The following is a 14,886-nucleotide window of genomic DNA, read 5'->3' on the forward strand; positions in this document are numbered from 1 at the left end:
CAGTGCGATGGTTTTTTTGGATAGAAAACAGAGCAAGCTCACAGACTAACCAAATTACAAAATCCTATCCTATGTTTGCTTTGTAATCTCTGTCCCTTTGTCCATCTCTGTGTTTGCTTTGTAATCTCTGTCGCTTTAGCGAAAAATAGTGACAGGTTTTGAAAAGAACAATAGAGCAAGTTCATAAAAACACATCAACGAAATCCAAGAACATCAAAGCAAATTCTTACATATCATGGGTAGTGTAAAGTGCAAACTCAAGGCAATCAAATTGTGGATATGACCAATAGCCTAACTACAAGGTATCAAATTCTTTCTCACGACGATGACACGATAACAGATGCAACTGTCATAAACTGGACTCTTGCTTAATATACTATGGAGTATGGAGTATGAACAGTACTTCAGCACACCAATAACCTAATTAACTATAAATTCGACCTTCCAACAGAAAACAAAACTAGCTATATCGATCAGCATTATACAACCCACGCTATAATATATGTAGTCCGATAGATTACCCTACTAAGTATACGTACCCCACATGCATGCATGCACGCACAAGAAAATTTCACTCAGCCGCTCGTCGACGGAGCCGGCACGTCCATGATCCTCCTCGTCGCCGGAGCAGCGCTGGACACTAATCTCCTCTTTATCGCTGCCAAACTCAGGCCCCTGCGCACCGCGAAGTTCCGGCACGCCTGCGCGAGGTCCTTGCACGAGTAGTCCTCCGCGATCACCATGAGCGCGTCCACGGTGGAGTCCTTGATGAAGTCGCCCAGCCTGCACGCGCACATCAGCTTCAGCCTCTCGATGAGGTAGTAGTCGGCCGCCTCGAACAGCCGCAGCGTCAGGTCGTACGACCCCCTCCCCTTGGCGGCCTCTGGGGGCAGCTCGTCGGTGTAGATGAAGTGGAGCACGCCACGGAACGCCTCCGCGGTGACAATGCCGCCGCCGACTTCGAGGACGTCCTTCCCGGCCTCGCGGCCGTGGCCGTAGAGGAGGCTCTCGAACCACGCCGACTGCGCGGCCACCACCATCCGGTGCGCCTCGAAGATCTCGCCGTCCACGTCGAAGCGCACGTCGAAGGGGGCCTTCCCGCCGGCGAGGAACCTGAGGGAGTTCTCCCCGTGGTTCGACGGCGGTGGCGGCGGCATCTGGACGAGGCCCGGGCGGTTGATCGCGAGGCTCCTCCTCCGCGCTAGGTGGATCGTGACGGTGCAGCGCACGGTGATGGAGTCGGCGTGGATGGCGCCGAGCGCCGCGCTCTCGAGCTGCTCCCGGGTGATGTAGCGGCGGATGCCCCAGCTGTTGCAGAAGGTGTCGTACTTGCAGGCCCGATCGGATCGGCGCGTGTGGCGGACGTCGCCGTTGGGGCCGAGGAGCTGGAACGTGAACTCGGCGCGCACGGGGCGGAACTGCGGCTTGTAGAGCGTCTGCGCGTAGAAGGCGATCCAGGCGCCGTCGGCCGTGCTGTAGCCGTCCGGGTAGAAGCGGATGTACCACCGGCGGCCGTCGACGGAGAAGTACTGCGACAGGATCGACTTGCCCACGCCCATGCCCTTGGTGCGGCTGTACTCGCGGATCGTGAACTCGTGGGTGCCGGATATCTTGGGCACCTCGCTGATGGACCCCGTCACCGCCGTGGTGTCGCCGCCGTCGGCGACGGAAGGGCCGACGCCCATATCGAACGGATCTGTCTAGGGTTTAGAAAAGGCTGTTGAGGTTTTGATCAGATTAGATTAGGAGGTTGTTAACTAAGGGTTGAGTATATAAGAGGGCCCAGGTGATTAATCTAATTCGGGTGGGTCTCTAACCCGTACCGTACTACGCAATAATCACGTTACAATTTCTTTTAGTGGATAAATCACGTTACAACTTCGCTTGCGTTCGGTTGGTCTCCTACGTAAATCAGGAGCCGTGTATGCGATCGCCGTGTATGCATGTACCTGTTTTCCAGTTTAAATAAAAAATTATTAAAAGCCTATATCACATGCATCAAGTCTTTACTCTTTTTTTTTGTGTGCATCAAGTCTTTACGTGAATTATTATTTTTTAAAGTCTTTACGTGAATCTCCTAAGAAGAGTGTTTACGTGACTGAGGAAAAAGTCTAAAAAAACCTAAAACTTATAATCGAAAGCTAAATTAAACCCTGAACTTCTAATAATCCTTGAAATCAGCACATCGAATTCTCTAATCCCGATCTATTTTGAACCTTAGCCTGTTTTCAATGGGATTGTCGGCAGGTCCCGGTCTATTTTGAACCTTAGAGCATCTTCAATGGCTGCACAAAAATATTGCGCACAATAAAAGTTATAGCGCGGCACTTTAGTGCTTTTAATGCGCCGGGACCAACATTGCTTTAGTAGACGCCCAAAAACGCGCGCTCAAAAAGCACACTGTGCAAATTGTGAAGTACACGCAATCCGAAGCCCAAAATATGCTGCACGCGATAGTGTTTTTCAGCGCGTGCCCAAAAACTTTTAGCCCTACAGTTTCTGCTAGAGTTGTGCGGCGCCTGAAAAAATGACTTTTTAATATACGCGGAGCTTTTTTTGGGCGCCTATTGAAAATGCTTTTAGCCTGTTTTCAATGGGATTGTCGGCAGGTCTGGAGACTCAAGGGAGTGTCGAACTTGGGTGCTGGTGCATCAGAAACACTCCTGCTAGCCAACCTAACCAATGACATTTAGTGACAAATGAGAAGCACGAAATTATTTAATCACATACCATAACATTGACATCGGGTGAAAACATTTTTGAATTTTCTTTCCAAACTTTTTCTTGAAAATTGTCAAAGAAAACTGGAACGAACATTTTTGCAAAATACAATTTTTTTTTAAAACAAGAACTATTTTCTAAAGCTGAACATTTTTGAAAGTGTGAACAGTTTTTGAAAAAAAAGAACATATTTTTAAAAGCTCCAAGAATTTTTGAAACCTGGGGAAAAAAATTAAAGTATGATTTTTTTTCAAACAAGATTTTTTTTGAAACGTAAAAAATTTTATATAAAAATGGGAACAAATTTTGAAACCTTTAAAAATAAAGTGCGAGCACTTTCTATTTTGTTAAAAATTGGAAGAAATTTTCAAATATTTGTTCAGGTTTCAAAATTTTGTTCAGGTTTAAAAAAATCAGTTTTTTCAAAAATTTCTTTCACTTTCAATTTTTTTGGTTATTTAAAAAGGGTTCATGCTTTCAAAATTTGTTTATGTTTTTCAAAAAAGATCGTAATACCCAAAATTCCTGAAAATGTTTGGATTTTAAAATATTGTTGACAATTTTCAAGAAAATGTTTCGTAAAATTTCCTAGGTGTTTCCATATCTCGACGCTGCGATGTGTTAAATAGAGTCGCTCTTCACTGTCATCTTAAGTACTCCCTCCGTCCCAAAATTCTTGACAAGAATTTTGGGATGGAGGGAGTAGCTTTTAGGGGGAGTGGCAAACAACATGAGAATTGCACCGCCAGGTCGCAAGTTCGACACAGTGTACCCTCTTTTTTTAGGCTTTTTATAAGTCGCATGTGACGGAGAAAAGGCCCAGTCGCATCCGGTCGCAGCCAAATCCCTGCCAGGTCCATGCTTCGCGCATTGTGGGCCGGCCCAGTTGCGTGCGATAGCAACCAAATATCCCTGTTTGACAATGCGCTCAAGGTTTAAAATAGATCGGGATCGACAAGTTCGGTGTGCTGATTTCAGAGATTTCAGGGATTACAAGTTCAGGGTTCGATTTAGTTTTCGTCTACAAGTTTAAAGTTTATTTTAGACTTTTTCCTGTGACTGATCCCTCTACAGCCACGGTCACGCTCACGACGACCGTGCATCACGGAAGTACGAAATTGTAAGGTCGCCGCCGATCCCGCACTCGCCCAATAAGCACTCCAGTACATGTTCCAGCTGCTGTCGTGCGCCATCTTCTCCAACGAGAACCCTTGCCTTCACCTCCGCCATGTGAGCCAAGAACATGCATGCATGCTATAGGTGCCTGCGTTTCTAGCGTCCTCATGGCACAACCACGTCGATAGCACGCGTTCGACGCCACCGTGTTTGATCTGAGGTTGCATTGTTGGCTGCATGCACTCGAATGGCCTCGCTTGCCCGCGGTCCCGTCACCCAACAACCTCCGCTACCTCGCCGCCGCGCTCACGTCGTTGTAAACATCTTCCATACGCTGGCGTGTTTGCTGCCATGGTGCTGCTCTGCGCTCACGTCCTGATCCGGCAGCGTACGCACATTCCACGCTTTTCGGAACACCGTGTACACGCCAGAAAATCCCAGAAATCTTGGTATGAGTCCTAACGTATAGGTTTGGCCTAGTTACGTAGCTTTGCTGTTAGAAAGAGTCCTAGTTATGAAGATAAGGTCGCGTATGAATTTGGTATATAGATTCGATTTGGATGACACGGAATAAGCTGGTGATTCGAATAAGGCGATGTCTAACTGCTTGATTCGACTAGAATCCAGTCCGGCTGCACCCCCAGCCGTGCGATCGTGAGCTATTAAAGGCGAGGGCACAGCCGTGTCTCGGGGAGAGTCCAACTATTCACGACGAGTTGCTAGCAGAGATTGGGTTTGGATCTATCATCTGCGGATTCCATTACCTTGGTTTCTTGCGTATCACTTGATCCGAAGTACTTTGTTCGGCTACATCTACTTCTTCTACACCCAGTCCATCACAACTCCTGTTCGTTGTCCTTTCATCGAGTACTGTGAAAGCCTGGGCCGCCAACGCGTGCAAATTTATCTTCTTGTTATTTTGTGCTTCATTCATCAAGAAATCCATGAAGAACTTTTCGACGACGCCCCGGCCAAAGAGGAGGAGAGAAAAGTACTTCAATGAACTAGGTTTGCATTCCGATCCTTATCTTCTACTCCCTCCGTCCCGAAATATAAGACCTTTTTTGACACTAGAACTTGTGAACTACTCAACACTTGTCCGGTATTTTCGCATTGTCTAAGTACCGGCAAAACAGTACGCAAAGCTAAATTGTTAGGCATGTACTAACCTACGATCAAGAAGAGGAAAAGAGCAAAATTTGTGTACTATTATGTTTGAGGTGACACAAGTCCCAACATAATGGGCCAGCAAAATTCTGTCTTTTATTCTTTGTCGTCTCAATGCAGATTCCCAAATGAAGCTTCCACAAATGAGCCTTCAATCTTTAGGCCTTGATCACAAGGAGTTTCTTCCGGTCCGTGCGCACGCTAACTAAGATCATCCTCAAAGCGGCAAAGTTTGTAGTATTTATTTCATCATATATTGGTAATGTCACACTCTTGTTTTCTTTTTCTAAACATGTCTGATATTTGCTAACGCATGTGCAAGTGCAAATGCAGATAATAAGTTGTTGAGACAGTGCTCTGGCTTCCTGATCGAATGGGATGAGAATAGTAAAGATGCAGTGGTTTTGACATCCACACATCTTATCTGCTGCGAGGATTCCTTGAATGAGTGGTCAGGCGAACATAAGTATACGCCTGATGCAGAGGTTAGTTCTCAAATATAAAAGAACATTGTTGTGAAATGTCTTAATTGTTGTGAAATGAGTTAAGAGATGAATGGTTCTAGTTTGAGAAATAATCAAATAAGATCCTTATCTTGTACTCCCACTGTCCCATAATGTAAGACATTTTTTGACAGTAGGACGGAGGGAGTAGTACATTTTTGCGTGATAAGTATTCCATGCCTATTATATCACTTGTTCAGTCTATCTAGATCAGATGACTCCCTCTACTTCTGCAGACTTTTAGTTGTGTATTTAGTAGGCTACATTGAGAAAAAAAAACTAAACCTTTCTCAGGAAGACATAATACTATATCTTTTGCAACTGCCATTCCAGGTCTATATTCAGTTGGCGAATGATAGCATCAAGGGCCAATTATTGTATTACCATAAGCACTATGGTTTTGCTCTGATTCGTGTAACTATGGGTCGACCTGCCGAGTTGGCTCACTTTGGAAATGAAGTTAACTTGGCGCAACTTGTGTATGTTCTCGGGAGAGATGAAAACTTCAATATACAACTAAGCAATGGCAGAGTCCAGTATGAAGGCCCAACCATATATGAGTATCACCATCACATGCACGTGGAAGCTGTAGTCCAATATACAACTAAGCAATGGCAGAGTCCAGTATGAAGGCCCAACCATATATGAGTATCACCATCACATGCACGTGGAAGCCGTAGTCCGTGAAGTATACATAATATTCTGTCATGAGATCAAATTATGCATGTTTTTTTATTCATTTTAAGTTACATGCCTTCGTAAATTCTAGGTTAATAGTACGGATCTTGCATTTTGATATTGACCACACAAATGTTGTAGTGCACACTTGGAGGGCCAGTCATAGATGAAAATGGCAATGTTGTGGGAATGGCAAGTCTTTCTGCAAACATGGGTTTCATACCCTCTTCAGTCCTGCTCAAAGTGCTTGCACCTCTGGAGGGTACACGGGTAAGTTTTCATTCATTCATTTTTTTATAACATTTCTCAATCCTTTTTGAACGGATTTCTTCTACTGTTTTATGGCATATTATTCGTCAAAGCTTAGCAGGCATTGTTCCATTGCAATACATTTTAAGCAATCTATTTGACCCCTAAAATGACAACCACTTGAACTTGCTAGGTGTTTATGTGAGATGGGAAATAGTTGAGATATGAATTGGGATACCGTAGAAGGGTTTTGTGTAGCGGCTTTTCATGTTTTGTATGGCTGGCTTGCTATTTCATTGGGACAGGGATACATCAATTTTTTTTTGCTAAAAGCGACCCTTTTTGGAATCATGGCAAGCATCAATAAAGTATGATTTGCACCAATGTAATGCAAAATACAAAGATCGTTCTCAACCAAACTATTCAAACCAGACATTTTAGACCCTAAACCCAATCAAAAGTAGATTTGGTCCAACATGGTGCTCATGTGGCAGTTGTTCTTCTGTGTGGCGTCCATGTGGACTTGGTTTTAATGTATGTCTCATATGGCGGCTTGCCAACAACGAGGCGGGCAAAGGGATGAATCTCCATGTCCCACAAAACTTGTTTAAGGTCACCAAGGTCTTAAAGATTGGGAGTGGAGGGACCTTATTGTGTTAGCTGCCAAAAGCAAGCTAGGATGAAACTATTTCATGCCATCACCTATTTTGTCAAAACCGATGCAAAATAACATTTGAATTGGTTGTAGAAATTGAGGGATAGCATTTCCAATTTATAAGTTCAAGGCTTAGAATGAAATATTTTATAAAAACATAGATGACATTTGATATTTTTTTGCCTTATTCAATATTACGTGTTTTAGACTAGTTTTGGTAGGCATGTAATTTTGTTGTAACTTTTAACCACCATGTCTAAAAGACTTTGTGGGACGAAGGGAGTACTTTCTTATATGAAATCTAACAAATACTTATTTCTAGATGCATCCCTCGGATTCAGCTTGGAATGAAGTTTTCACCCATTATCTTCCAAAACCTTATTTATATGGAGAAGATCTCTCGCAAGTGTAATACCGAGACAGGTCTTATTGTTGAAGAGGTATTTATTCTCTGCAGATACTTATTCTTGGAACCATCTCTCATTTCTGCATCTAGTTTTATTATAAATTGAATTGTAGGTGGCAAGAGGATCAGTTGCTGAGAAACTTGATATGAGAAATGGTGATATAATTTTACCGGTGAATGGAGAATGTATTGCCACTACAATTGAGGTTGGCGCATCATAGTTGTCACTTTCCCTATAAATACTATGGAAATAAATTATGTCATCTCATGTATTTTGTATAGCTTTACACATATTATCTATCACTTATTACTATTTTTAGCTGGAGCTTATGTTGCTACGCATATGTGAGGACAATTTAGTCAGAGGAAATGGGCCAGGTTCAAATGTGGATATACCGGTAAGTTTGCTCATGTTTAAATATTAGATTTTTGCCCTTTTGTCTTTATATCTAGGAAAATGATCGTTTGTACCTTGAACTATTACACGAGTTGGGTTTCCTCTTGGACTCTATAACTAGATAATTGACATATCCCAACTATAACTACCATACAAATATCAAATATCCATGGGATCCATCCAAAGGTAGGTTTGCTCCGAGGGTGTTGTTGATGTCGCATTATGGCTTAAGTGGCATTGGAAAGTGGTTGGATCCACATGTCCATTTACTAGAATATCTCTTCACTTGTTTCTGCATATATATGTTCTCGCATTGATGGATTCACTCATACTATTTTAAATAATTAAGTCTTGTCATGTAATATAGTGTCCCATTTGTTCTACTACCCCATGAGATGTCTCCTCACCGTCCTTGTTGCTCTCGGATCTCTGTGCTTCTCCATAGAAATGCCATCGCAATAGCTCTTCCATCAGCTTTCTAGAATGATGGTGTGAGGGGTTGCTGACAAAATCTGGTGTAGCAGTCGATCTCGGTAATGAGGCCTTGTTGCTGCCAAATCATTGGCCATTGTAGTTTGAGTTGCTCGTACGGTGTGACGTGTTTCCCTAGCCACCGCATACGCTTATCTACTGCTACTTTAAATTTGTTGACTTAACAACGTTTTCTAGAGTGGCCAAGAGAAGAGACAAGATGCGGCGAAGAGAGAAAGAAGATGAAAAATGAAAGCTTGTAAAATGACCAATTTCCATTTTCTGAATTATTATGTTGGTGCACATAAATCGATGTTCTATCAAGCTCAAGAAACTCATTTTGATGAATGTATCATATATCTAATTAGATTGGGGGGGGGGGGTTGTGGGTACGTTCAGAAATACATTTGTTTGCAAAGTGCACTAGCAACGAAATCCGACCTTTGAAATATGAACGACAATGATGATATCTAATCTAAATATGTGACTCCATGTTGTAATCGTAGAGGTTTTGTTGTTAAAAAATCATAGTTGCTCCAAATGCTTTAAGCCGCATTGAAAACTTTGTGGGTATTTTACCGTTGCCACAAATCACATTCCAATTGATAGGGGCACTAACAAGTATTTGTTTCACTATATAGGTTGATGTATTCTACAGAATCAAAGGAAGAAAATGTAACCCCGACAGGATACATTTGACAACAATTATGTCTGATGATGTGGAAATCATCGAGGAAGGTATGCATCATTCCTTTTCACTCTGATATGATATTTGGCCTGAATTAAAGGAAGACCTTATTACTACTACATACAGCTAACCTTGTCCATCTAAATCCCCAAACGAAATACACTGAGTTTGCTACTACAAACAATCCAACATCGTTCAAAAGTACACCTATGTATGATGCCCAACAAATTGTTAATTATGTGAAGTTAAATTGCCATTCGAGAAGTTATGAATGATTTTTTTGCCAGACATGACCAAATGTCTCAAGTTATTATATAAGTTTAAGTTGGGTTTCTATTTTGATAAAGATAATTCTTATAGGATATTACTAGAACATTATGTGTGTTATGAAAAGTTTTTTGTACTATTTAGGTACGTATATATATGTCATTTCTTGAGAAGGGCTTTAGAGAAACATGGTAAACATGAATAGTGTAACGTTTTAGGGCCAAACATTGCCTGATTTGTTTTACTCACTACTTGGGTTTGTGGATGGACATGTTGGTAGGTTAGCATCTGTAGATGGACGTGGTTCGTACTGAAATGTCATACTAGGTAATCTTATATTCCACATGCAAGGTTAAGTTGACCCCAACTGATACTTTTTTTACTTAGGAGGCACCCCTTCAGATACGGAGACAAATGGTGACGAAGTTAGTGATAGCTGAAGTTTGTTTTGGGAAGAGATATCGATTGTACTTGTCTGCTTTCGGGATGAGTAAGGTTGCATTTATCAAAAGGACATTTCTTAGCTAATCTTGTAATCTCGTGATTTGAGTGTTGTGTGGACACAATTTCCTATTGTTAACTTTCTTTCTTTGTCATTGCCTATGTTGATCTCACCCTTGAGTAATCCATATCGCGAACCAGAAACATACAAACTTTGTGAAGCCAAGCTATGTTCGTCAAAATATAATTTGTATCCAATGACCATGAAGGCTGAGGGAGTCCTGGATTAGGGGGTGTCCGGATGACCGGACTATAACCTTTGGCCGGACTCCTGGACTATGAAGATACAAGATTGAAGACTTCGTCCCGTGTCCGGATGGGACTTTCCTTGGCGTGGAAGGCAAGCTTGGCAATACGGATATGTAGATCTCCTCCCATTGTAACCGACTCTGTGTAACCCTAGCCCTCTCCGGTGTCTATATAAACCGGAGGGTTTTAGTCCGTAGGACGAACAACAATCATACCATACGCTAGCTTCTAGGGTTTAGCCTCTCTGATCTCGTGGTAGATCTACTCTTGTACTACCCATATCATCAATATTAATCAAGCAGGAGTAGGGTTTTACCTCCATCGAGAGGGCCCGAACCTGGGTAAAAACATCGTGTCCCTCGTCTCCTGTTACCATCCGCCTAGACGCACAGTTCGGGACCCCCTACCCGAGATCTGCCGGTTTTGACACCGACATTGGTGGTTTCATTGAGAGTTCCTCTGTGTCGTCATCTTTAGGCCCGATGGCTCCTCCGATCATCAACAATGATGCGGTCCAGGGTGAGACTTTTCTCCCCGAACAGATCTTCGTATTCGGCGGCTTTGCACTGCGGGCCAATTCGCTTGACATCTGGAGCAGATCGAAAGCTACGCCCCTGGCCATCAAGTCAGATTTGGAAGTTTGAACTACACGGCTGACATTCGCGGAGACTTGATCTTCGATGGATTCGAGCCACAGTCGAGCGCGCCGCACTGTCACGATGGACATGATCTAGCTCTGCCGCCGAACAGTGCCCAGGAGGCCGCCCCAGTGTCCGCTCCGACCCTTTGCTCGGAGCCGACTGCGCCAATCAAGGACGGGTGGCTGGACGCCGCCTCGGGGGCTGCAATCTCTGCGGCGATCGAGCCGAACACCAGCCGTGTCCTTTGCGAAGCTCTATGACTCCAAGGTGCCGGACTCCCTTCCGAACTCCAAACCTTCCGCGCCCCTGCCGATCGAACCCGATTGGGCGCCGATCATGGAGTTCGCCGCTGCGGACATCTTTCAGCACTCACCCTTCGGCGACATTCTGAATTCACTAAAGTCTCTCTCTTTATCAGGAGAGCCCTGGCCGGACTATGGTCAGCAAGGTTGGGATGCGGACGATGAAGAAATTCAAAACCCACCCACCACCCACTTCGTAGCCACTGTCGATGATTTAACCGACATGCTCGACTTCGACTCCGAAGACATCGACGGTATGGACGCCGATGCAGGAGACGACCAAGAACCAGCGCCTATAGGGCACTAGAAGGCCACCTCGTCATACGACATATACATGGTGGACACCCCAAAAGAAGGGAATGGCGATGGAACAACGGAGGATGACCCCTCCAAGAAGCAGCCTAAGCGCCGGCGTCAGCGGCGCCGCTCTAAATTCCGCCAAAGCAAAAACGGCGATTCCGGCACGGGAGATAATAACACCCCGGACAGTGCCGAAGACAACCCCCTCCAGCATGATTCAGCACAGGAGGACGGAGAAGCCAGCCCTCATGAGAGAGCGGCAGGTAGAGAGGTAGAGGACGATAATTACATGCCTCCCTCCGAAGACGAGGCAAGCCTCGATGATGATGAATTTGTCGTTCCTGAGGATCCCGTCGAACAAGAGCATTTCAAATGCAGGCTTATGGCCACGGCGAGCAGCCTCAAGAAAAAACAGCAGCAACTTCGAGCTGACCAAGACTTGCTAGCCGACAGATGGACTGAAGTCCTTGCGACCGAAGAGTACGAACTCGAACGCCCCTCCAAGAGCTACCCAAAGCGCAGGCTGCTACCCCGATTAGAGGAGGAAGCACTTAAACCTACATCACCAGCGCACAAGGTTGTCAAAATCGCGATTTTGAATCAGATCGGAGCTCTGATGGTAGGATTGCAAATTGTAGATTCTTAACTATCAGGATCGTAGAAACGTAGATCCTATGAACTAAAATCGTAGAATTAGAGGGCTTACTTTGGATCGTAAAGTCATAGAATCGTATAGCAGAATCGCGATTCTGACAACCTTGCCAGCGCACGACGCGGCCGACCGGCCACCTCGTGGCCGCGACAGAGAGGCCTCTTGGCCATCCACTCAAGCCACACCCCGGCGTCGCTCAAAAAATACCAAGGCATGGGGAAATGCGCCAGACCTGCGAGACATATTGGAGGACAAGGCAAAGCAAATAAGATCGATCTACGGATCGCGTGGGCGCCCCACAACACGTGACTATAACCGTCATGCCAGATATGGAAAATACGGTCAGGCCGAACACAGCAGACAAAGCTCATTTGAGCTACGTCGTGATATAGCCCAGTACAGAGGCGTCGCACACCCACTATGCTTCATAGATGAAGTAATGGATCATCAAATCCCTGAGGGTTTTAAACCCGTAAACATCGAATCATACGATGGCACAACAGATCCTGCGGTATGGATCGAGGATTATCTCCTTCATAACCACATGGCCCGCGGTGATGATCTACACGCTATCAAATATCTCCCACTCAAGCTTAAAGGACCAGCTCAGCATTGGCTTAACAGCTTGCCAGCAGAGTCAATTGGTTGCTGGGAGGACCTGGAAGCCGCATTCCTCGACAATTTCCAGGGCACCTATGTGCGACCACCAGACGTCGATGACCTAAGCCACATCATTCAACAGCCAGAGGAATCGACCAGACAATTCTGGACACGGTTCCTAACCAAGAAAAATCAAATAGTCGACTGTCCAGACGCAGAGGCCCTCGCCGCCTTCAAACACAACATCTGTGACGAATGGCTTGCCCAACACCTAGGACAGGAAAAGCCGAAATCCATGGCAGCCCTCACAACACTCATGACACGCTTTTGCACGGGAGAAGACAGTTGGCTAGCCCGTAGTAATAACATGACCAAAAGCCCTGGTAATTCGGATACCAAGGACAACAATGGCAGGTCGCGTCGCAACAAGCACAAGCGCCGCATTAACGGTGACAATGCTGAGGATACGGCAGTTAATGCCGGATTCAGAGGCTCTAAACCCGGTCAGCGGAAAAAGCCATTCAAAAGAAATACTCCAGGCTCGTCCAGTTTGGACCGAATACTCGATCGCTCGTGCTAGATACATGGCACCCCCGAACAGCCAGCCAATCACACCAACAGGATTGTTGGGTGTTCAAGCAGGCAGGCAAGTTAAGTGCCAAAAACAGAAACAAGGGGTTGCACAACGATGACGAGGAGGAACCCCGGCCGTCGAACAATAGGGGACAGAAGGGCTTTCCCCCACAAGTGCGGACGGTGAACATGATATACGCAACCCACATCCCCAAAATAGAGCGAAAGCATGCACTCAGGGACGTATATGCGTTGGAGCCAGTCGCCCCAAAGTTCAACCCGTGGTCCTCCTGCCCGATCACTTTTGATCGAAGGGACCACCCCACTAGCATCCGCCACGGTGGATTCGCCACATTGGTTCTGGACCCAATCATTGACGGATTTCACCTCACTAGACTCCTTATGGACGGCGGCAGCAGCCTGAACCTGCTTTATCAGGATACAGTGCGAAAAATGGGCGTAGATCCCTCAAGGATTAAACCCACAAAGACGACCTTTAAAGGTGCCATACCAGGTGTAGAGGCCAACTGTACAGGCTCAGTTACACTCGAAGTGGTCTTCGGATCCCCGGATAATTTCCGAAGCGAGGAGTTAATCTTCGACATAGTCCCGTTCCGCAGTGGCTATCATGCCCTGCTCGGACGAACCGCATTTGCAAAGTTCAATGCGGTGCCGCACTACGCATACCTCAAGCTCAAGATGCCAGGCCCTCGAGGAGTCATTACGGTCAATGGAAACACCGAACGCTCTCTTCGAACGAAGGAACATACGGCGGCCCTCGCGGTGGAAGTACAAAGTAGCCTCTCAAGGCAATTCTCCAGTCCGGCTGTTAAACGTCCGGACACCGTCAAGCGCGCCCGAAGTAACCTACAACAAGACTGCCTGGCATGTTCCGAGCAAGCGTAGTAGTGCGGCCCCAACCCCAGCCCTCGCGAAATTGCGAAACCAGTACCACGCATACATAATTACGCTCTGGAAATACCATGGGCATAAGGGGAGGGGTACAACCATGACACGCCCGAAATGCGGCTCAACCGCACTAGGGGCTCCCGATTTTGTCATTTCTTTTTTCTTACTTTCAGGACTCCACTCTCCGGAAGGCCTGTCTGGGAGTACAATTGCCGGACACACGATGGAACAGCCAGGGAGGCAGCAAGCTACATCGAATGTCCAGGTGGTCTCTATAACGAGCTAAATACATGTCTTACATAAAGTCTTGCAGCTTGCCCCTAGAGGGGGACATGTCAAATAATCCCATCTCTTGCTTATCGCACTATTTGCATCGTTCTGCTCTCCCAGCAGCCTTTTAATAAACAATGCATAGCTCTTGTCTATTATTGCATTCAATTTTTATGTAAATATGTTCAGTTATGACATTATGCAACCGTATACTTTGATACGGTCAATACACCAGGGGCTTAAGTACCCCAGAATATGGTGTGAGAAGTCCGAACACTCTCAAGAGTGCGGCACCCCGAACTTATAGCATTATATGCATCGGCTCCGAATCATGTCTTGGGTCAATAGTTGGGTTTGCCCGGCTCCCATGTTTTGGTACCTTACGTTCCGTTATATCGGCTAAGGTAGCACTGGGAGAACTACTGCGATTGTGCCCTAGTTGAGCTGGGTTAAGCACCTCAGTAGAGAAAGCTAAAACGGACCGTCATGATAGGGCGAGAGCCGGTCGCTGTTCGAGAGGTTTCGAGTCCCTAAAGACTTATGCCGCTTAGAGCGAGGAGCTGGCTTTGTC

At 45.5% G+C, this 14,886-nt stretch overlaps 2 protein-coding genes across 2 annotated transcripts; one reads left to right on the forward strand and one right to left on the reverse strand.

Moving 5' to 3' along the window:
• Positions 1–257: 257 nt before the first annotated feature.
• LOC119368530 (BTB/POZ and MATH domain-containing protein 2-like) lies at positions 258–1,693 on the reverse strand. The gene has a single exon (XM_037633766.1). The coding sequence runs from the start codon at positions 1,683–1,685 to the stop codon at positions 576–578; it is 1,110 nt and encodes a 369-aa protein (XP_037489663.1). The 5' UTR covers positions 1,686–1,693; the 3' UTR covers positions 258–575.
• Positions 1,694–5,853: 4,160 nt separating this feature from the next.
• Positions 5,854–8,017, forward strand: LOC119361285. The gene is made up of 6 exons (XM_037626574.1): positions 5,854–6,195; positions 6,327–6,455; positions 7,412–7,529; positions 7,609–7,701; positions 7,816–7,893; positions 7,949–8,017. The coding sequence occupies exons 2-6, from the start codon at positions 6,352–6,354 to the stop codon at positions 8,015–8,017; spliced, it is 462 nt and encodes a 153-aa protein (XP_037482471.1). The 5' UTR covers positions 5,854–6,195; positions 6,327–6,351.
• Positions 8,018–14,886: the final 6,869 nt, after the last annotated feature.

This window comes from Triticum dicoccoides, chromosome 2B (assembly GCF_002162155.2).
Source record: "Triticum dicoccoides isolate Atlit2015 ecotype Zavitan chromosome 2B, WEW_v2.0, whole genome shotgun sequence".
Classification (NCBI taxonomy): domain Eukaryota; kingdom Viridiplantae; phylum Streptophyta; class Magnoliopsida; order Poales; family Poaceae; genus Triticum; species Triticum dicoccoides.

Excerpts from the sequence above, each read along its gene's own strand:
- LOC119368530 (XM_037633766.1), bottom strand. The coding sequence starts at position 1,685 with ATGGGCGTCGGCCCTTCCGTCGCCGACGGCGGCGACACCACGGCGGTG.
- LOC119361285 (XM_037626574.1), top strand. The coding sequence starts at position 6,352 with ATGAAAATGGCAATGTTGTGGGAATGGCAAGTCTTTCTGCAAACATGG. Across the intron at positions 7,702-7,815 it reads GTATTGCCACTACAATTGAG|CTGGAGCTTATGTTGCTACG; the intron begins GTTGGCGCATCA and ends TACTATTTTTAG. Across the intron at positions 7,894-7,948 it reads GTTCAAATGTGGATATACCG|GAAAATGATCGTTTGTACCT; the intron begins GTAAGTTTGCTC and ends CTTTATATCTAG.